The sequence below is a fragment of the Megachile rotundata genome, chromosome 15 (genome assembly GCF_050947335.1).
Source record: "Megachile rotundata isolate GNS110a chromosome 15, iyMegRotu1, whole genome shotgun sequence".
Taxonomy (NCBI): domain Eukaryota; kingdom Metazoa; phylum Arthropoda; class Insecta; order Hymenoptera; family Megachilidae; genus Megachile; species Megachile rotundata.
Genome location: NC_134997.1, coordinates 6,610,747 through 6,635,619, shown reverse-complemented (window position 1 = coordinate 6,635,619; position 24,873 = coordinate 6,610,747). Strand labels below are relative to the sequence as shown.

The 24,873-nt window shown below is 32.7% G+C and overlaps 2 protein-coding genes across 16 annotated transcripts in view; one reads left to right on the top strand and one right to left on the bottom strand.

Annotated features, from left to right (window-relative positions):
• LOC100876585 (opioid-binding protein/cell adhesion molecule homolog) overlaps positions 1–24,873 on the top strand; it is a 657,546-nt gene that overhangs the window by 384,750 nt on the left and 247,923 nt on the right. For 11 of the 15 annotated variants that reach the window (XM_076540714.1, XM_012288703.2, XM_076540720.1 and 8 more), the window contains 3 exons: positions 5,307–5,517; positions 7,341–7,452; positions 9,337–9,519. In XM_076540714.1, coding sequence (XP_076396829.1) covers positions 5,307–5,517; positions 7,341–7,452; positions 9,337–9,519 — 506 coding nt within the window. Of the gene's footprint in view, positions 1–5,306; positions 5,518–7,340; positions 7,453–9,336; positions 9,520–21,589; positions 21,960–24,873 lie in introns of those variants that run through there. The other 4 variants (XM_076540723.1, XM_012288704.2, XM_076540722.1 and 1 more) reach the window with 3 other exon arrangements.
• Positions 1–24,873, bottom strand: part of LOC143265949 (uncharacterized) — a 199,091-nt gene that overhangs the window by 111,816 nt on the left and 62,402 nt on the right. The window lies entirely within an intron of this gene.

Genomic DNA, 24,873 nt, shown 5'->3' with positions numbered 1-24,873 from the left:
TTCGAATCGAACATCCTGTAATAAAAGTGTCGAAAAATTAGTAGGTAATCGATGAAACTGATGGATGAAATTCATTTATACGAGCTCTTGTGTCCGGGAGGATTGATTTGAAAAATTTTCGTGGCTTAAACAACGCGGTGAAGGCCGCATTGAAAACGAGTTATAATTGCAATTTCTCCGGATACGTTTCAATACATTTTTCAATCAAAATTTACTAATTACTGTTTCCCGCAAGTGATATAATATTGATGTTATTTAACGTTGTCCTAGACTGCTTTTACCTGTGTTAGGTAGATTAAATTCGAACTACCAATCTCTAATAATAACCTAATCAATAACCAGTGGAATTTAACGAAAAATAAAAATATTTTTATTTTTCATTCTTACCAATTATTATCAACTAGTAAATTGAATGATATGACGATAGAGGAAATAAACTGATTCACATATTTACATTAATTGAATTTGAAATTTATTAGAACTGAGTTTCAGAATTTTTAAATTATAAGGTAAACAATTAAAGAAGCAATTAGTAATTTATTTTACATATAGAAAATACAAAATTATAATTAAATACGAACGGATGAAATTTCTACTTTCGCAGAAAATAATATGAATTTATATTTGTGAAAGAAACGGTTATAAATTAATTAAAATCTGGAAATATTCGTATGCCGCAGTAATTCAGCAATATTCGTAGCATGTCTCAGTCATTAATTATTGCTGCTCCGAATGTTAAATATGTATGCATTTAATTATTTTCATCATTTCATTGAAAAAGTCAAGATGTTTTGGGGAATGAAAATGTTTGATTTATAATAAATTCAATTTAATCAATCACAATGGGTTTCTCCTGAATTAATTTTGGCTCGTGAAACTTTGCACTGGCAACTTGTAACGAAGTGTCTGTTCTAAAAGCTTTTACTGCTGCACAAGATCTTTTTGTAATCTTCTTTCTTTGTCTTTTCCTTCGTCCGAAGAATTTGTGCGGCTTTATAATGCAAGAAAAATGATTGAAAGTGTATTATATAATGTTAGGTTATGTTGATGTTACGACGGGTTTGAAAATAGACAGAATATTTTTGTATGATTATTATTAACATAAATGTGTGGAATACAAAATATACTTATTACAATATAAGTATTAATGTTATATATTGGGGTTGGTTTCTTTAATAATTCGGTCTCGCGTAAAATGGCGCCTATAGCGTTCAACCTCTGCTGGGTATCATGTTACCTACTAGTGCCGAAACCCAATGCTTGATTTCAGAGTTTAAACAAAATTAATAAGAACAATTAATTTTAATGATCTATTATTTAATAAATCTAAAAGAACGTTACTATTTAAAAAATTATGTAACACAAATTAATGATAACTTTAAAGTAATCCCTAGTTTGCTTAAGTTATTGTGAAATGAAGTTAAAAACGTTGACTTCCAAAGTACGAAAAAATAAACAGAAATATCAACAAAATTCCCACTCAGTTAATTACGTACTTGTTTGTAAAATGCAATCTTGAAAATCAAAAGAAATGAAAGAATCGAATTCAGACAGGAAATTTTAATTACGTTCCGTAAAGTAAGGATGCCCAGCTGTTAGCCAAGTACAATTAATTTTAATGGTCTATTATTTAATAAATCTAAAAGGTCGTTGCTATTTAAAAAATTATGTGACATTAATTAATGACAACTTTAACAAAAGTTATTCCTTGTTTGCTTGAGTTATTGTAAAATGAGGTTAAAGTTGAATCTTACAGTACAATATTATTGTACTACCTAAGAATTTGTAGGTTTTTAATTTGAATGGATAATTTAGAAATTTGTCTAATTGATAGTTTGGAAATTAGATGATTTTCAAGTTTAAGGTTAGGAAGCTTGAGTATTCAAAATTTTGAAGATCTTAAATTTGGAAATTGTCAAATCGTCAAATTGTCAAATTGTTAAATTGTCAAATTGTCAAATAATCAGCTTATCAAATTAAGAAATCGACAAATTGTCAAAATGTCAAATCGTCACATTGTCAAATTGTCAAATTGTCAAATTGTCAAATTGTCAAATTGTCAAATTGTAAAATTGTAAAATTGTAAAATTGTAAAATTGCAAAATTGTAAAATTGCAAAATTGTAAAATTGTCAAAATGTCATATCGTCAAATCGTTAAATCGTTAAATCATCAATTTGTTAAATTGTAAAATTGTCACATTATGAAATCGTGAAATTGTTAAATCATTCAATAGTCAAATCGTCAAGCCATCAAATTGTAAAATAGTCAAATCATCAAATTGTAAAATTGTCAAACTATGAAATCGACAAATTGTCAAATTGTTAAATTGTCAAATTGTCAAATCACCAAATTACTGTATCGTCAAATCATCAAATCATCAAATTTTCGAATTCTTAAACCTTCATACCTTCAAATTCTTCCACCCCCAAACTTACATAAAGACATCAACCTTACCAAACCTCCCCTTTCCAAAATCCGTCTCCTTATCCCACAAAAGCAAGCACAATAAAACCCAATCGAACAATAACAACGTTAATAAAGCATCAATGCAACAAACGCAGACCGTTCCGGCGGTTTCCCGCCATTGTATTCCGCCCAGTATCCACGTAATACCCAAGTTACGTACGACTTACAACGATTAATTTTCTGCGAGGACATTTTGCAGTTATCAATTCTCCGTTCTCAACACCGTTCAACACGGGGGATAAACGTTTCGCCGATAAGCCATCCATTTTCCAGGCTTCCAGCGTGCCGCTGTTCTAATTATATCTGACCGAAAGTTAAATTGAACCGTGACAGTTTTTTTTCCCCCTACGAAAAATTACTGGTTCAACGCACAAGTCCCGAGTAATTGAGTCCGATAGAAAACGATATCCGTGTACCAAGATTATTGCGGATCGGTTAAATGTTTTCGCGTCGAGAGCTTCGTCGAAACGGGGGCGAAAAAAGCGAAGATATTTTTTTTTTTTTTCGAACGTAATACGAATTTCGAGGGACAGGCTGCATCGGATAGAGGGAAGATTTTCTCGATAATTTCAGACCGGATTTACCAAAGCGCAGAAACATAAATTCTACCTCTGTTCCGTTCCGTTTTATCCAATAAATATTGAGTTCGTTTTTGTAGAATTATTCGAGCGTAACAGTGAAAGATTATAGGGATTTATTATCGATGATACGCTGCTTTTTTAACATAATTTAGTATCGCGTGAAATTTTACTACTACTCATTTCCTGGTCTTTTTTGTGTGGGAGAACTGGGGATTGTTTTTTTTTAGCGAAAATAGAAATGGAGTGGAAGATCGTATGGTTTTATACGATCTCTGACATTTTTTATGTTAAAATCAGTTTCATATATTTATTTTCTATTTTATGAGAAGTACTGATCGTAATTTCTTGTTCCAAATTTAGATCATTAATTTTAAAATATAAGCATTGTTACAGGTAATTTTTTAAGGTAGCCACTTTAAGAAATTCATCCCCTTTTCATTCTTCACTATATTTAGACCATATTTAAGTTTAGTAAATGAGTGTCAACAAATCTATTCATTACATAAAATAATAAAATTTTTACTTAACAAATATAATTGTCATATGTCAAATATTAATTAATATTTTCTGAATTATTTATTAATATTTTTCAATAATATGGGATTTTTAACACTAATCTTTTTACCTCTTCATATAACAATTTTACGAATATTCGGTTTTAATATTTAAAACTATGATACTATTCCTTAAGACATTTATATTATTCTTAAATGTTATTTATTACAAATGCTTTATGTTTACACAAATATTTATGACTTGGTTATTTAAAATTATACCAAGTATGTTGCAGACGAAGCAAAATAATTTTACACGCTTCAAATACTATAAAATATTCTGTAATTTGTTAATTATGATTTAATGATACATTTAGACTTTTGTAATAATAATAGTAATATTCTTCTTAATAATAATTCGCCGTGCTACATATACGCCGCTTTTACAACGAAGAGTAACACGTTTTCCGGAAGTTAACCTTTTACGATCGCGCGGTAAAACAGTGGTGCCTTCACAAGCCTCACGCTTTCGCTAGTTGGCGCCAATATTTAAATTTAGATTGCTATATTTTAACAAAATATCTTCCCCGGAAGCTCTCATTAACTTAGCTAAAGCGAAAATATCAAATAGAGACCACGTCTTCATTAGTTCGTTTCATTTTATTAATAAACTAGCCCGTCTACCCTCTTCGCAGGGTTAAAAATAAATATCGCCAGCAAGATTCAATAAGAGAATAAGATATTCATGAAATTCGCGTGTTTTATTTTTGAAGAAGAGATAATATCAATAATCAGATTTACTTTTGTAATGATTGGAATATTAAAAAAACTGTTGTCCAAATTAGAATAGGAGCGGTGAAATTTCACCGGCAATTAATTCTTGAAGTCTGGCTCGCTGAATAACTTGTAACCATCGCAGAGCTCTTTGATAAACTATATTCTTTGTGCGTTTGTCGTGACAGAGAATGTTCAACTCGTATGACATAGTGACGTGATACGGTGACGCCATTTTTGCCGCCAAGATGCGCGTGAAATTGTAGTTAAGGTTTTGTAGTACTTCAATTTTGATCGCCACAAAACCTGTCCCAAATCTACAGATTCTGATCTACCTCCGAGCAAAATTTCATGAAAAAAATATTCAGTTCCTGCGTGATGCGATGTAAAATTGAACTCAGATTTATGTGATGTCATAAGATAATGATTTTATGATCCTTTAGACTGTAACAGAATTGCAGCGATCTAAATCGATTGTATTAACCATAATGACATCGATTAAGTTTATGGTACATGATCATAAAAATACTTGAATATTTTATAAAATATATTGTTATCTCTTGATAATTTAAATAAATGATATTGAAGATTAACTTTTATCGTAAAGCTCCGAATTTCGCTTTATTCATCCATAAATTCGTAGTATTTATTTACACGTTTAAAAAATCGTCTTCATGTGCATTTCCTCACAATTAAGTCAACCTAAAAATTTTCACCGATTTGCTCATGTCTTATTTATTAACGTTTATATGTCTTAGTTATTAACGTTTATATGTATTAGTTATTAACGCTTCTACATCACGTTTACCGAAAATTTCATGAAAGTTCAGCTTTTCTCATACATATTGAGATTTATATGTATATGCACAACAGCCGTTGAATATGAACAATGCGGTCGTAGATAAAATGACTTTATCTTGTACGTCACGTAGAGAAATTTTTCGTCGGTTCCCGAATTGATGCGAAGATTTCCTTGGTTCTTTTTACAGGTGTCGTGGATCAGGAAACGGGATTTGCACATTCTCACCGTGGGAATCTTAACGTACACCAACGACCAACGCTTTGTGTCGTTGCACAGCGACGGAAGTGACGAATGGACCCTGAAGATTAGTTCACCACAAGTTCGAGATAGCGGAACGTACGAGTGTCAGGTCTCAACTGAGCCGAAAATTAGTCAGTCTTTTAACTTGAGCGTTGTAGGTTCGTATCTGATGAAAATGTTATTTAATGTTCGTTCTATTTTGCTCTCCGACATTTACTGCGATATGCATCGCAATTTTAACGCGATGGAAAACTTTTTGACATTGATGTTATTTTGGGTGTGGAGTAATTAGGTGCTTTGGAGATGATTCAGACTTTAATATTCATTAATATTATTAATGAACATTTAATATTCATTAGTTTGCAATATTTGTAGTAATTTACAGCAATTTACTTTAATTTGTATTACATGTTTGCGTAACAGTGATTTATACAGTTACATTAATTTACAACGATTTATATTCATTTACAGCAATTTATACTAGTTTTCGCCATTGTTTGTACTTCGCACTAATTTACGCGAGGTTACAGTAATTTACATCAATTTATATTAATTTCCAGTGATTTAGAGTTTCCACTAGTTTACACCATTTTATATTAATTTACAATACTTCGCACTGATTTCCACAGAGTTACATTAATTTACACCAATTTATAGTAATTTCCAGTAATTTATAGCAATTTTCACTAGTTTATGTCACTTTATATTAATTTATATTACTTTACACTGATTTTCGCAATATTACAGTAATTTCAACCAATTTGTAGTCGTTTTCAATCATTTACAGGAATTTCCACTAAATTACACTGATTTATAATAGTTTACATTATTTAACATTGATTTAGAGAGTTACACTTTGTATTGATTTCCAATTTCCAAATTCCCAAATTTCAAATTTTCAAATTTTCAAATTTCCAAATTTTCCAAATTTTTCAAATTCCAAATTTCCAAATTTTCCAATTTTCCAAAGCCCAAATTTCAAATTTTCCAACTTTTCAAATTCCAATTTTTCACATTTTTCCAATTTTCCAATTTCCCAATTTCCAAATTTTCCAAAGACCAAATTTCAAGTTTTCAAATTTTCTAATTTCCTAAATCCCAAATTTTCAAATTTCCCAAATTCCAAATTTTCAAATTTCCCAAATCCCTAAACTCTCAAATATTCAAATCACTTAAATTTAGAAATTTTTATATCTTCAAGTACTCAAATATAGTCTCTACACCTTGAAGTTCCCCTAGATCCAAATTCCCCAGTATTCAAATCTCAAAATTTCCCTAGATCCAAATCGCGAAATTCACCAATATCCAAATAACGAAATTTTCTAATCTGTAAATATTAAAATCTCTGAATTCTCAAATTTCTACAAATCAAATCCTCAAATCCTCAAATTCCCCATCATTAAAGTCAAAAAATTCCCCAATATCCAAATCCCAAAATTTGTAAATATTAAAATCTCCAACTTCCCAAATTTCTACAAATCAAATCCCCAAGATCCCCCAATCCTCAAATCCCCAAATTCCCCATTACTAGAATCTAAAAATTCCCCAATATCCGAATCCTGAAATTTCCAAATCTGTAAATATTAAAATTTCCAAATTCCCCAATATCCTAATCCTGAAATTTCCAAATCCGTAAATATTAAAATCTCCAACTTCCCAAATTTCCACAAATCAAATCACCAAGTTCCCCAAATTCCCCACAATTAAAATCTAAAAATTCCCCAGTATCCAAATCCCGAAATTTAAAAATTTCCAAACCCCCACACATGAAACTTGCCAAATCCAAATTCCCAAATTTCCACGAACCAACACTATATTACATAAAACAACAACATTATATAAAACATTTCGAACCCATAAATCAATTCGCAGGTCCTAATCCGTCATCCACGAAATGATTATTATTTTAATTACCGTTACTCCGAGAGCTGTTCCACACAGAAACCCCATTGATTTAATGACGGATCTATTATGTTCGCAGTGTCAAAGGCGAAGATTAACGGTAATTCAGAGCTGTACATCAAAAGCGGAAGCGACATCAATCTGACCTGCATCGTACTGCAAACACCCGAGCCGCCGTCCTTCATTTATTGGTAAGTTTAATTGGACTTTCTGAAATTCAATTTAGGTTCGAACATAAACGCCGAATTCGCGTCGCGACACGAACAAACTTCGACCGATGAACTTCTCTATAGATCATCGGGAACGATTTTCCCAAGGTCTCGATTACACGCCATAAACGAACCCGAGCTACGGTTCCTGATTGGCATACAGCAAAATCATTTGCTTTGCTGAAATTGATCCCTTTCTTCCCGTTACACCCTTTGGCTCAACCTTCGATCGTTTGGACCAGACGAATTTATTGGAAAATTTATAGTTTTGGGATTTATGTTAGGTTAGGTTATCAAATATCGGTAATAAGATATTATGAAAGCTTGCTATTTTGACAATATAAATACAGGGGGTATATATTAATTATAAGTTGTATTTTTATATATTTTAGTACTAAAGGTGCCACATGAGTCAAGACGGCGTTTTGGGATTTATGTTAGGGTAGGTGGTATCAAATATCGGTAATGAAATATTGTGAAAGCTTGCTATTTTAGGGGCAATATAAGTACAAAAGGAATATATAAATCGTAACTGTGTTTTTATATATTTTAGTGATAAAAGTGCTACACAAGTCAGGATGGCTTTTTGGGATTTATGGTAGGTTAGGTGATCTCAACAGTCAAAATGACTGACATTTTGGTAAATTTAGATTTTAGTTAAGTTAAATATCAATAATGAAATAGACTAAAAGCTTGTTACTTTAATAACAATATAAATAGAAAAGGTATATATTAATTATAAGTTGTGTCTACATATTTTAGTACTGCATCACATCAATCAAAATACAGACACCAGATCGAATTAGGATCACATACGAAAATTTCACCTTCATGACTATAACATTATTTCACATACGGAAAATTGTCGTAGGTCAAAATTATTACTAAATACGTTGATAACAATATATACATAGTAATTTGTTATTATCGTGATAATTGTGTGATGAGTGATTAAGGGCCATGCGTTTACGTTAGGCTCGAGTATCGATAGCGCGTCAGGTAAAATTTGGTGAATGCCATAGAAAATCTGGAGCCTAAAAGACTAGTTTACAACTCTCTAACCACATTGAGTTGAGAAGAATTATATTTGGGAAAATAATGAAGATATAAAGCATATGATCAATGTATACGCAGCATGCCACAAACTGTGACCAATGCAAAGGAAATACAAGATATTAACATGTGTTAATGTTATGTACAGCAGTATCATGGTAGCTAATAAATTATATAATTACAATTTGAACAGGCCTTTTAATTTTACAGAAAACATGTGAACATAAACATGGCTGCGACGTAACGTAACATAGTCATCCATGTTGTTTCACGCGGCCATTTTGTGTATCATAGTCGCTGCACCTAATTCTTTATATAACAAGCACTAAAAATGGCAACGTTTGAAAATTTAACACCTTCATATTTTAAATTCTATAATTCTTGCTGCTGGCAAATGGTAACTTTTAGACCTTTGAAAAAGCTTTGAAAAGTTTGATTAAATCTTTTGAAGTTATTTTTCTACTATTAATTACCACTGCCTGTTTCATCGTGGAAAAGGAATTTGTGAAAGGACTGAAAAGTTTCATTAAAACTTTTGATGTTATTTTTTACTGTTAATCGCCTGTTTCATTATGAAAAAGGAATTCGTAAAAACATTGAAAAGTTTTATTCAATCCTTTGCAGATATTTCTTTACTATTGTTACCACTGCTATTTCATTATATTCATACATCACACATAACTATAAACACGTATACGTACATGTAAACACATATAACTTATTAAAAAATACCCATTTCAAATTGTCCTATTACGATGAATGTATCTTTCGAGTACAAAGGGTTAAATTAACGTTTCCCTCTTACTGTTATAGGTACAAGGGTGATCACGTGATAAATTATAGTCAGAGAGGAGGCATCAGCGTAGTCACCGAAAAGCAAACGCGAACGTCGCATCTCTTGATATCAAGAGCGTTACCTGCTGATTCTGGAAATTACACATGTGCTCCATCTACGGCCGAGTCAGCCAGTATCCTAGTCCACGTACTCAATGGTGGGTGAGTCACAATGACACAAAATTCCCCAGCAAAGTTTCCTCGAATTGTCAGCAATTGACCATAACCTCTACAATTTATTCAATACATTAACTATTCCTATTAACAAGGTGAAGTTAGGCTACCTTAACGTCTACAATTTATACAACATATTAACTGTACCTAGTAACAAGATTAGATTAGGTTACCTTAACCTCGAACTGTCACCAATTGACCATAACCTCTACAATTTATTCGATACATTAACTATTCCTAGTAACAAGGTTAGGTTAGGTTACCTTAACCTCTATAATTTATACAACATATTAACTGCACCTAGTAGCAAGATTAGGTTAGGTTACCTTAACCTCGAACTGTCACCAATTGGCCATAACCTCTATAATTTATTTAATACATTAACTATAACCTAGTGACAACGTTAGGTTAGGTTACCTTAACCTCGAACTGTCACCAATTGACCATAACCTCTACAATTTAATCAATACATTAACTATTCCTATTGACAAGGTTAGGTTAGATTGCCTTAACCTCTATAATTTATGTAGCGTATCAATACTTGCATGTATCATTTTATATACCGCAAACAAAATATTTGTATACATCTTTGGAAACTGTTTAAAATTTAAAAAAAAAATGAAGTTACGTGAAAAAATTTGTTTGAAGTAAATTCATCCCTTTCTGCGCCACAATTTTGGAACACCCTGTATAACCCGTTTACAGTTGGCCAATAAGTATTTTCTACCGTATGCCTGTATTATCGCGTTTTCACTGAAAATTTTCGGAATTACCATAGCATATAAATACGGAGATGAAAGTTACGAAACGAACTCCTGAAAAGCGCGGGGGTAGGGCTTTATGGGCGCCATAAGTCCATGACGACGAGCCGGGTAGGTTGGAGCACAGATAAACTAAACGGAGAAAGTCATAAAAAAAGAGGAAGCAGAATGCCGGCGTTACTGTCATCACTTTCTACCAGCCAGCTACCTGCATCAGGACCAATAAACCTGATGCTGTTGCCGTATATCGGATAAAGTCTTCCCGCGAAGGCTTACCTTTCTTCGTCTTTCGAAATATTACCGTAAATAGAAAAATGTTCGAGCATCATAGAAACACAGACGTTTGAGCGATACCAGGACGGACGGAGCGTGTAATAAGCATCGGTTTTATGTACGCTTTTCTTTTTAGAATCTCGGATATTAGGTCGTCGCAGAAGTTTATGATGGTTTTATGGGTTTCGAGTTATACTCACGTAACTAGGTACGAACCACGCTCGGATAACTTCTCTCGCCCATTTTGGTAGTTAGCAAGTACGAGTTTTACGATCTTCGGATTTTTGGATTGGCAAATTTTCGGGGGTACTTTTTCACACTTACATTTTCAGATTTTTACATTTTTTAGTTTGTCTAATTTTTTGGATCTCTAATTTCGTATGTCCCTATTTTTATTGTATAATATTTCAAGATTTATAGAAATTCCTAACTCTAATTTCTTATGGCAATTCCCTAGATTTCTAATTCTTCATTTTTTAAATTTCCTGGATTCCTAAATCCTTAGATCAAAAATTTCCTAGATTCTTAGTTCTTCGCATTCTAAATTTCCCAGATTCTAAATTCCCTAGATTTCTAGTTCTTCACATTACAAATTCCAAAGATTCTAAATTCCCTAGATTTCTAGCTAAACTTGTATAGGAAACTTAACAAATTTAGAAAACTTAGGAAATTTAATAATTTTAAGAAACTTAAGAAATTTAAGAAATTTAACAAATTTAACAAATTTAACTTTAGAAAATTTAGGAAATTTAATAATTTTAAGAAACTTAAGAAATTGAAGAAATTGAAGAAATTGAAGAAATTGAAGAAATTTAAGAAACTTAACAAATTTAGAAAATTTAGGAAATTTTATAATTTTAAGAAACTTAAGAAACTTAAGAAACTTAAGAGACTTAAGAAATTTAAGAATTTTAAGAAATTGAAGAAATTTAAGAAACTTGAGAAATTGAAGAAATTTAAGAAACTTAAAAGACTTAAGAAATTTAAGAAACTTAAGAAACTTAAAAAAATTTAGAAAATTTGAGGAATTTCAGTTTCAAAATTTAAGAATTCCAAAATTTACAAAATGAGAAAATGAAATATACTGACAATTCTGACTTGAAATTTGTAGTACACAAATTACGAAACTCTCAAACCTGAAAATATTTAAACATAAAAATGACAAAATTAAAAAACTCGAAAATAATATTTAATTTCACATAAACCGTACTTAAAGATTGAAAATGTCTAAATTCGCATCAACGTAATTCCCTTCAAAACGTATAAAGCAACAAACTTCCTCCGTTATTAATTCACAACCTTCAAGTCCACAAATTCCGTGCTCGTAAATTCGTAACCACGCAAATAAATCTAAAGATATCCCCCGAAAGCGAATAAATCGTGAGTCGCGAAAATTACAAAGTTAAAATTGCTAAAGCCCCTTATCCCGTAGATTAAGATGAAATCAGTATCGTATGGCTGAAAGTCTGTATGAAGGGTAGATCCGCGAACGAGGCCATATAAAAGCGCGCCATATAGCAGGACAGGACGGTAACACAAAACGTATTCTCCGCGTTGTACGTGGGTTCAGTGTATACACACCTTTATCCATCGCACAGAGCGTCCCACGATAGTACACGCGGAATTGAGGACGATACAAATCTCTCAGATACGTCTGTCTCGTTATTCGACCTCTCAGAAGCGTGAATATATATCGGTCGAGATATTGTTCGCTGGAAATCCCTTCTAGCTGGTAGCAGAAGGGCCGACGGACTAACATATGCAGGTTGCTTTAGTGTTCGTGCGCAAATCCAAAGAGTGAACAGCGAGGCACGCAAACGTATGGGATACGTGCATCAACAACCCGGCCATGAAGATTGCGTGAAACGGTGCAAGAGAGAGTAATATCTTTCCACGCTTTTCAGTCTTGCTTTCGATCTGCTGTTACCGCCTTTAAGCTTACTTTGCATGGATACACTGCCAGGTGCAACGTACTTGCGCTTTATTTCGATTAGAACGTAGCGGCCGTTTATTTTGAATGCGGGCCAAGTCTGTTTTTTCTTGTTACGGAATGTTTAGGGGCTCGCGTTCCGATATGTTTTCAAATATTTTAGGGAAATGAGAGAAATTCAGATTTTGGGAGAAAGGGTACTGAAGTTTGGGGATGTGAGAATACTTGGAATGAGGATATGTGGAATTAGAAAATCTAGGGAATTTATTTGGCAAATTAGGATTTGCGTTTCGATAAATTTGAGAGTATTATATGAGAATGGGTACAGGGGAAATTAGAGATCTGGGGAATTAGATAGTTTAAGGTGTCCAGGGATATAGGGAATACTGAACCTAAGGAATTAGGAATCTAGGGAATTAGGAATGTAAGGAATTGGGAGTCTAGGGAATTCAGAATCTAGGGAATTTAGAATATATGAAATTAGGAATCTAGGGAATTCAAAATTTAGAGAATTAGATATTTAGGGAATTTAGAATCTAAGGAATGAGAAATCTAAGGAATTCAGAATCTACAGAATTAAGAATCTAGGGAATTTAATATCTAGGGAACGAGGAATCTAGAGAATTTAGAATTTGTGAAATTCAGAATCTAAGGAATGAGAGATCTAGGTAATTTAGAATGTAGAGAAGTAGAAATCTAGATAATTTAAAATCTAAGTAATTAGGAATCTAGGAAGTTCAGAATCTAAGGAAGTAGGAATCTAGGGAATTTAGAATCTAACTAGAATCTAATTAGAATTTCTTAAACTTTCTAAATTCCTTAAATTTCTTAAATTAAGAAATTCCTTAAATTCCTTAAATTACTCAATTTTCTTGCATTTCGTACAAAATTTTTAAATTTCCTAAATTTCTGAAATTTCCTAACTTTCTTAAGTTCCTTAAATTCCTTAAATTCCGCAAATCACCCAAATTTCTTGTATTTCTTACAAATTTTCTAAGTTCCCTAAATTTGTCGCGTTTCTTAACTTTCTTAAAGTTCCTAGATTTGCTAATTCTGCCAAGGTTCCTTTTTCAAAAATTTCCTAAAACTTCTAAATGTCCTATATTTCGCAAATTCCCCAACTACTCCAACTTCTCAAATCGTCCATATCTACCTCTCCACCAAAAACTCCACAAACTCCAAATTCTCATAACACCAAACAATTTCAAACGTCCAGATTTATGCGCAGCCCTTTCAGATTTTACGCACATACAACGTAGTCCGCATAATCCGAAATAAATCCAAGAATCTCTGTTACAAACATCATTAAATAATTCTCCTCTGAATAACTGTATATCCCAGTTTGTGCGAGATACTTTATTGCAGAGGTACTCTTGAATATACGAGCTCTTGTTTTTTCGGAGCTTCTTCCCTGCTCTCAAGACTCTCGACTCTATCGCTAAACTTGCTCGTTAGAATCTCTGGAAAGCTCCCAACTCTCTTGATTTACAACATCTTTTTATTTCTGGCATTCCATTTAAAACTGCTACAATTAATCCTTCGAAATTTCATAAACCCATTAAACCGTTCCTGTATTCCGCAGGAGAGAAACTTGTCCTTAAATTTCTCATCTTGAATAATAATTTAATAATATAGATACTCGATTATCAATTAAAACTTTCATGTAAATATAATTTTATAATGTTCTTATTTTGTACCTCATTGGGAGTTATACATAGATTGTTATCGATGTTTTAATATCCATTCTTATGGACGTTCGGTATTAATATTATCAAACACGTCCTACTTTTAGAATATATTCTTTCAGTTTATATTGATACCTTCATAGTTACTTAATTTCCATCCTTAATGTTACAAAATGTAGAGCGTATAAAGTAAATGTATGTTAAAGAATTGTTATAAGATGATCTAGAAATTGAATTATGTGCGCAGTAGTTGATCGCGCATACTGATCGTGCACAGTAGTCAACCGCGCATACTAATCGTGCACAGTAGTCAATTGCGCATAATGATTGTGCGCAGTAGTTAACCGCGCATAATGATCATGCGCATTAGTGAACCGCGCATGAAGATCATGCGCAGTAGCTTGCTGCACGTAATAATAATGCGCAGTAATTAATTATACAACATAATCGTGCGCAGTAATGACCTGCATATACTAATCATGCGCAGTAAAGTTGCTACAGTATATTTTGAATGTATTTATTACAATAACCTTACAGCGAATATTTATTACTTTGCGTTCTCTACCATGCATATAATCAACATAACACGCAAGACAATTAGACAATTCTGTCTGATTTTTAAACAGAATCAACTGTCAAAGCTTGCAAGTTGCGAACGTACATACTATCTTACTCTAATCGTTCTTTACGACTACAAATATATAAAAACTCGTGTTGAAAGAATTTCTGATTCATAAAAAATTGACGGTCTGGCATGTCGTCAAAGATTTTTGGTCTCACGGTACAAGATTCGTAAATAGTAGCGATAGAGCGCATCATTTTAGAAAATCCTCCCATGGAAACTATTGCAATTACATCCTTTTAATTCTGGCATTCCATTTAAAACTGCTACAATTAATCCTTCAAAATTTCATAAACCCATTAAACCGTTCTTGTATTCCGCAGAAGAGAAAGATGTCCTTAAATTTCTTCTTTCTTATTTCTCATCTTGAATAATAATTTTGCATCGGTTACATTCTTTTGTTCTGCTCGCAACGAGATAACTTTATTCCGAACGCTTTGATAATGTTTCAATAGCTATTGAAAAGTTTCTGAAGAAGCTGCGATATCTGAAGTAAGGTATAACTTAATTCTTACAAACTTCTGGCTAACTTGTCCTTTGTAAAGTGCTGTTATACGGAGTGAAAACTTATTAATGTGTAAATACTGTTAAGAGTGTATTCTATTAAGTTGCTTTTTAATAATAATTCTTCAAACAAGCGGCGCTGAAGTAGTGAGAAGATAATGAAAGCGTTGTATATTTGAATGTTTTCTCATTTTAAAATTTAAAATTCTAAAATTTGTTTTATTTTCTAAGGTTTTAATTTTCTTCACCTAACCTTCAATTTTTATGCTACATCAGTTTTGCAGTTTCGAATTTTTTAGTTTCACAAGGTTTTACATTTTCAGATTTTTAAATTTTGCAAATTTTATATTTTCGAATTTTTTGGATTTCTAAATTTTCTACGTGCTTCAATTTTTTAATTTCCTAACTCTAATTTTCGAATTATCCAATCTTTCAAATTTCACATTTTTGGGTTTTTCAATTTTCTAAGTTTTACGTTTTCAAATTCTCAAATCTTCCAGGATTGATATTTTCGAATTTTCCAATTTGCCAAATTATATATTTTCGAATTTTTAAATTTCCTAAGTTTTTACATTTTTAGATTTTCACATCTTCCACGGTTTACATTTTCGAGTTTTTTAGGATTTTATAAATTTGAAAAATCACCAAATTTTTGAATTGCTAAATTTCTATTATTTTTTCAAATTTTTCAGTTTTCCAATTTTCCAATTTTCTAATTTTCTAATTAATAAATTTTCCAGTTTTCTAATTTTAAATTCGTAAGTTTTCCAAGTTTTCTAAATTTTCAAACTATCACATTTTCAAAACTAAAAATTTCCGAATCCTGAAATTTACAAATTTCTATGCTTGTAGATTAGCAAGCTCTAAAATTCTTAAATTTTTAAAATTTTCGAATCCCAAATTACTACTTCAATCAGATTCTATATCTTTTCTTTTTATTCGCATTAACAGTATCTTAACGATGGTATCGATATACGGTTGATGCATCGATAATCGACAGTCGCATCTCTAATGATACTATCGATTATCGATACATTATCGATATCTTACTAATACTTAACGATGTCTCTTTAACATCGTTAAAAGATCGTTAAGTCTAATTCAGATTTTGTCATTGAAATCTACTTATTTTCGTGTAAATTTGAAATTCAACCTAACTTAATCTAACGAAATACGTAATTGCATTATTCTAATATTTTTCACACAAAATTTTATTTGCTATGTTAAATTGTAGAGTTAATATAAAAGTAGGTTAAAGCTACGTTAAAAATATATTTGCCTCGATAAATTTTTAAATTGATCACAAGGTTAGCATGTGTTAGATTACTTAATATAAAGTAGGTTAAAATTAAATTCAAAACGTATTTTGTAGATTTTTAAATCGATTATAAAGTTAGGTTATGTTGGGTTATATTTTCATAAATCAAATTAAATTTACAATTTCACTATCAGTGTTGTCCATGTTATTAATTTACGTTTCATGTCTCAAATCTACAGGCTGTCTCAAAAACTGTACTCATTTTTAAATAAGGATACATTATACTTGATGCTTAAATAAAAATACAGGGTGTCTCAAAAAATGTATTCAACTGTATTTTTATTTCAGTATCAAGTATCATCTATTCTTTCTTCAAAGTGAGTACCATTTTTGAAACAGCTTGTATTTGTTTTTGCTCGAGCATCAAGAATAAACTATCCTTGCCTCAAAACGGAGTTTAATCTACTTATGTAATGAATTTTATACCTAACAAAATATAATCTATCCTTACTTCAAAGTGAATATGTATTTTGAGACAGCCTGTATTATTATTCAAGTATCATGTATAATGTGTCTTTATTTCAAAATGAGTACACTTTTTGAGACAGCCTGAATTTTTGTTTAAGTATAATGTATCCTTACATCAAAGTGAGTACCGTTTTTGAAACAGCCTGTATTTCTTCTTACTCAAGCATCAAGTACAATCTGATCTATTTATCTAATGAATTTTATAACCAGCGTAATATAATCCTAATTTCAAAGTGCGAATATCTTTTTTGAGGCAACCTGTATTCTCACTCAGCATCAATTACAATTGTCCCTATTTCAAAATGGAGTAATTATATTCGAATGCACACTGCACATTAAGTTTACCAATATATCGATAACATGTTTGTTGCACCTGTATCAGATTGAACCTCCAGTACGATTTACCGATACAAAATATAAAATAACATTTTCGTTACATCAGTCTACAAATGAAGCTTCCATTAAAAATATGTAAATATTTCGCAACTTTTATGTCGAAGTTTTAATAACATCAAAGCAAACTCTACATGTCCCAGATATTCTCTTTGTACAAAATAATTCTTAGAAAAATTATTGTTGGTTGAAAGCAGTGGATCAACGGAACTCGACATTATTCATTAGCGTATACGCAACTTTCCGCCGCTTAAATCTCAAAATGGCGGCAGACTTTTCTGTTTATTATTTCGCAGAGAATCCCCAGTTTCTGTTTTATACCTTTTCCCTGAAATAACCCGTGCATCACAGAAAGAGGAGTCTGATTCGCACATGACGGTTTTAATAACAACAGTAAATCACAGTTCATATTTTGAGTTGCAATATGGCGGAAAAGTACGTGTAATATTCCCTGCTTTCGAATTATTAAACAGATACTGCAAAGTAAATGGATTGGGAAACACGTCCAAAGTTTTCGCAAAATAAATCAGTTGTTTTATCAATTTGAAATATAAATAATTGGAAACTCGATATTCGTTGATGGCTGGACATCCAAACCCATCGAAGGTACATTACGTGGATCTTTTGTTCGAAATATTTGTTAACTTCGATACAATTAAAAGATGATATTCATTTCATGACCGTTTTATTCAATATCAGTTTGCTTTCCATGCTTCCAAGGTAGACAAAAACTGGTTATTCTGTCTGAATGACGTTTGCAAATTTCTATATTGTCCCTGTACATTTCAAATTTTGAATTCATTAAATTCTGATGGCTTCGTCATTTTCTGTAATAAGTAGTAATACACCTGGTGCGTCAGATAATGGTTATGACGCACTTGGTGTGTCGCTGCTTGTTGCAGAAGATGATGTATTGTGATGTCATCATACGTCATTTTCTGTAATAGACAGCGACACACCTGGTGCGTCAGTTAATAGTAATATGGTACTCAACTGACGCACCAGGTGTGTCACTGCTTATTACAGAAAATTATAATGCCATCGAATTTGTAAAGTATCATACAACTATTTACATGATTAAGGTAATGTTAGGTCATAGAATGCATATTACATCAATTGTAGTTTCAAATCAACTATCCGTAGCAGCAATAAGACCCAAGTCCATTCTGGCGAGTATTTTTTTATTTGTCAGTCACATCCGAACCCTTAACCTTAGCAGTAGTCTTTTGTTAGCAGTTTTCTATTCGTGTCGAGGTATTGCTTGGTTTTACTACTTGCTACGGTCTTTGGGTAAAGACCTCCTTTATATGTCATTCACATTTGCATCTGCACACGAATTTTAGCTAAATATAAAATTAATAACTTTCACCAACGTCACAAAAATTGTACTCAAGCTTTTATGAAACGTAAAAATTTGGAAAGATACTCTCGAGTCACGGCAAAATAAACTCTGGTCGAAGGGAAATTCATTTCTTAGATACAGTCCACTTGGGAAACTCATGATTGCGTCAAACAGTCGTCACTATTGACGCTGCGACGCACAAAATGGCTTCGTCAAGCGCTAAAAGCCTGTTACGTAAGTTACAAATCAAATTTTCAAGTTTACAAGCTAATCAAGCTCCAAACTTAATCGATTATTGTTCCTGCCTATTGCGCTTTTGTTTTATAGTAAAACAGTTAAGAGTTTTAATACTGCAAATGACTTTAGGCGTTCCAAAAGATTCTGTACCATAGCAAGAATAAATTTATGAAGTCATTGTGTTAAGGACTTTATTTATTGATGGTGGAAGTAAAAGTATTCTTAATAAGGTATTACGGCGAAAGCGAGTTGCAAAAACGCGCGACATGACGCCATAGAATAGTACGAACCTAAGGCCCACAAATGTCGCTGTTTAAAGAAAGGCGCGAATTACAAACGCACTTCTCATTCAATATTTTTCTTTTACATTTAGCGACAATTTTTCTTGAATGAGTATTCGAACTTTTTAAAATTCAAGTGAAAAATTTACAATTACATGAATTTAAATTTGAAATTTCATTATAAGCAGTTATATTTCGATTCAAGTTATATTTCGAAACTTGAATGTTTGTAACTGTAAAATTGTTCAAATCTCTGACATGAAGTGTAACAAAATTATTTAATTCAAGACCCCACATTTCAGCAAATATGACGTAGCCGAGCAATAGCAAGCGTCTTAATACATTTCTGATTTACTGTATATCTTCGACGTCAAATTCATTTCATAGAATTCATATATCCTAACAATTCCACGCGTCTCTGCTGACTATACGTAATCAGTTAGTTAGACGATTGTTTCACTCGTTCCTTGAACTCGTGCCCACGATATCATAATACACTTCAAGGAAGTAGGAAGTCTTAAATTGTACCGAACAATAATGCTCACAGTTAAAGATCGACCCAAAAATATAACAGTAATTTAATTTCATATTTCATCTTATCGACCCTGGAAGTGCTACCGTGTAACACTTTACGAGGCCATTTATGTCCCGTGATACATGGTAATGAAAATAATACTCACGATCTGTTGACAAATCGTGAATCACTTGCCTCGTGAAGAAATCTCGATTACTTGCACGCAACGAGCCCGGCTAATGGCTGACTCACGCTACTTGAATCGCTAAAGAGATGCTTCTACAATTTCGCTCGGGAAACAAAACTTAATAGTTTCGCTCATAATATACTGTGACGCACATTACAGCTCGTATACAAAACCGTGTTTACAGCTCAATTTAGTCTGGAATCTAATAACTGTAATTTTGCTGGATCTTCAAATACCTAACATTTCAATTTTCCTTGCAACTATAGCAGTAATTAGCTTGTTCTAAGATTAGTTCTCAAAGAAGAACACTGCAGGATTAAAGAATCTAGGTTGGAGGATTAAGAGGATTATACCGGGTGTCCTAAGTTTTAACGCATAAATTGGTACATGAATATCGGTACGTGGGAATGTGGATATTTCCATTCACATGTGGACAATTATGTCGTATTTGGAGTCATTTCAATCAGGAAAGTGTCAGTAAAAATTTCATAACGAATCAGTAATGAAAATGTTTTATTTTGTTTATTTTTGTCTTGGGATTATCCTACCGATGTTACTCCATGTTCTCCACTAGAAAGGCAAATCAGTGGAAATCACAGACCATAAAGCATTGAAGCAGATTGAAGTTCCAGGAGATTTGCTTATAAGACTGCTCTAAATATTATTGTGGCGAACGTACTGAGCGAAACGAGGAGTAATAACGCAAGAATGATAAAGCTTGTCGAAGATTACAGCAAGATATACACGAATATCTTCATTCCGAAGACGTTTCAGAAGACGTCGTTACCGCGTGATACCATAATATCCTTGAGCTAAATTGTGCAAGTTCCAGAGAACTAACTGTACGTACGTGCACGTGGAGTATGCAACTGTAGGCGGTCAGAAATAGCTGTACATAATGGCGGACGCGTAAGGACGTAATGTCTCTCTTTGCATTTCAACTTCGACTCGGTAGCCAGGCGAAGACTTCCTATTGGAATAATGCCGGGGAATAATGTCGGTACGTTGGAGAAGGAATGGATTAAAACGCGCGATAGTGTGGAGATCGTGCGATCAGCTTCTACCAGCTGGAATTCCAGTTACGGCTTCGCTGCCGTTTCATAATGCATCGGTATGTGTAACTGCTTTACACGGTATGTGTACAATTTCATCAGTTCCCTGTCAAAACCTATTAACCGGCACTTCAGATAGAAATTAGGTGTACTACGAGCCGCACATCGATCCCGGACGATCGATAAATTCGTATTCGTGAAAATGTTCAGACTGACAGTATATTGTAATTGGAGATCTGGTATTGCAATTCCGTCAAACGAAATGGCATGTCAACAGCCTCAACAGCTATTTGCCAATATAGCGCTGAGAAACGATCTTTGGCATCTGAAGGATGTTCCGATAAGACCTGGTCGGGAATTAAATTTAAAAAATTCATCCACGGTGGTTCTGTTGAAATAGAAAATAACTTTTATAAACTATAACTTATAGTTTTATTTCCGTGTATTATATTTTTGAAGAAAGTGAAATTTTTCATATTTTTTAAGTTTAGGTTTCAGTTTCGATAAGATCCATGTATTATTGAAGCCAACCAGTCGGGAATTAACGAGGAATCGTTATACATACACAATACCTAAACACTTCCGCTGACCATGCTAGCTGCCAACATCATCCTCCTAACTCCTTCATCCTCAACAGGAAGTGACGTACGATAAGCCAACATGTGACGCATGCAGTCAGTGAACCTAACGTTTCTGTATCCCCTGGGCCCAGCTGTCCTGCATTGCAACTCTGCGAGTTATATGCTGCAAGATGAACGAGACTATCTTACGATCTAGAAATGTTGCCTAAGTCTGCATGTATTCACTGATTTGTTGGAGTAGTGGTTGGAGAAAAACTTTTATATAATACAAAACATTCTATTTATTTTTTCAATCAATTTAAAATAACGATTACGAAAATATAAATATTCGATTATCAATTAAAACTTTCATGTAAATATAATTTTATAATGTTCTTATTTTGTACCTCATTGGGTGTTATAGATTGTTACCGATGTTTTAATATCCATTCTTATAAACGTTCGGCATTAATATTATCAAACACGTCCCACTTTTAGAATATATTCTTCCAGTTTATATTGATACCTTCATAGTTACTTAATTTTCATCCTTAATGTTACAAAATGTAGAGCGTATAAAGTAAATGTATTTTAAAGAATTGTTATAAGATGATCTAGAAATTGAATTATGTGCGCAGTAGTTGATCGCGCATACTGATCGTGCGCAGTAGTCAACCGCGCAGACTCATCGTGCGCAGTAGTCAATTGCGCATAATGACCGTGCGCAGTAGTTACCCGCGCATAACGATCATACGCATTAGTGAACCGCGCATGAAAATCATGCGCAGTAGCTTGCTGCGCGTAATAATAATGCGCAGTAGTTAATTATACAACATAATCGTGCGCAGTAATGACCTGCATACACTAATCATACGCAGTAAAGTTGCTACAGTATATTTTGAATGTATTTATTACAATAACCTTACAGCGTATATTCATTACTTTGCGTTCTCTACCATGCATATAATCAACATAACACGCAAGACAATTAGACAATTCTGTTTAATTTTTAAACAGAATCAACTGTCAAAGCTTGCAAGTTGCGAACGTACGTATTATCTTACTCTAATCGTTCTTTACGACTACAAATATACAAAAAACCGTGTTGAAAGAATTTCTGATACATAAAAAATTGATGATCTGGCATATCGTCAAAGATTTTTGGTCTCACGATACAAGGTTCGTAAATAATAGCGATAGAGCACATCATTTTAGAAAATCCTTTCGTGGAAACTATTGCAATCGCTGATGCGTGAGCCGCGTTACGGTCCCATAAGAAAGTAGGTTGCATAAAAGTCGAAAGTCAGAAAACCGAGAAATCTCGGTGCAGCCATTCAATCGGAAGTTTAGGTGGACGAGTCCATCGTAACCTACCGGAACATCAGTTTCATATTTGACGTGAGTTGGCAAATAGTCTGCAACAATGTGACCCTATACAGCAAAGTATTACTGGTTTGCCACTAACTAGGAGAGGTCACAGTCGTTGGGTTATCGATTTTGATAAAACTTTTTGCGATGAATCTACACCAAGAACATGATGACCCATATTCGGCCATTTCTGCTAATACCTATTATTTCAAATAATATTTTATATTTTATTCTTTGATTTGAAGAGATAGATCATGTTGCAATAACTGTGGTGACAGTGAAGCGACATGTTCAATTAATTGTTGCAAATTCAAACCACCTAGTAAACAATTTTTTTCTGTTTTTATATTCTTTATTTTATTTATCGGTTTTCATACATTTACTCATATTTCTCTGTTTATTTTTTTTTACTTTTGTTTTTAACTTCTTTTACCTTTCATTTATTTTGCAAACATTTTTTATTTTTCAGTCTACACTCTTTTTGTTCGCTTTTTTCATTTGTTACATTATTTTATTTATTTTTTTTATTAATTCGTTTCTATTTGCTTTTACCTTTATTACTTTATTTGGCTTTGTTAATTTTTTCATTTGTCTTCTCTTGTTAACATTTTCATTTGCCTGTTTTTGGCAATATTTTTATTTTTGTTTTTTTGTTCATTTTCTTTTTATCTCTTTTTTATTGTCAATTTTTTCTGTTTTCCTTTTCGCTCAGTTTTTATTTGTAATTTTTTGAGTGACATATGTGTCGGTGGAAAATAAATTATTGAAATTTTCGTGAAAATTTCAACCGGTCCCATAATCAACGACACACATGGCTCGCTTTTTACGTTTCCATTTTTTCCCTTTAAAGCTAGAAATTATCACATGACGAGTTTCCAAGCTTTGCAGTGATAAGTCAGAAGTATCCGTGTACCCGTTTGAACAATTCTCATGCGGAAAAATTATTTACTGTTTCGCGAGCTGCTAAAGAGTATTGTTACAACGGCGATTTATTCAGCCTGGAAAACATTGAATTTCGTTACAACCGGCACGCAGTCAGCGTATAAAACGGGAGCACTACGTATTCACGTGTTGTCGACACTGACACGGGGTATTCTGTCGTTGAAATTGGTTCGCTGGAGAATAATTGCTTCGAAGAAAAATCATAACAATTCTTTGCGAATTAGTGTCATTACCCAACATATTTTAATTTATGTACAAATTTTAACTAAACAAATTTCATGCAATTTGCCGGTAAATGCTAATAATTTTTGCTTCAGTACTAATAAATTTAATTGTAATTTTTATTATCATAACGTCCATTGTAATTTTAAATACAATTTTACCTATCATTTCTTGCGGACCGATTAAAATTGAATTCTGTGCCATACATGACCGAAGGAAGCTTAATATTTCCCTATTCATACGTTGGCTATTGTACACGGCTGTCAGTCGTTTGTGCGTTGCAATCGACAGTTCATTTTTCAAGCAATCCATAATGAACAGTAGACACAACGACATTTTCTCTCTTTGTTTTAAATAACCAACGTAAAAACTCATTACAAACCGCGCACTATCGAAGCTAATACTTCCTATCTGCGGTGGGAAAAAAGAGCGGCAAACTTTTCCATCGAAGATGATAAAAGCAAGCAATTTCGGAACGAGGTCACTGCGAGGGATCAGACCTGATGATCGTGCAGCGTAATTTAGCGTAAACTGTATTTTATTCAAGCAGATAAAACAGAATATACTCCTCGAATAACGCGACCGATCAACTGCTATTACATAATAATTCCACCTGAATAATTAACGGATGACAGAGATTGTAGGCGTGTGACGAATTCTACGATGAGTAATTGACTGTTCAA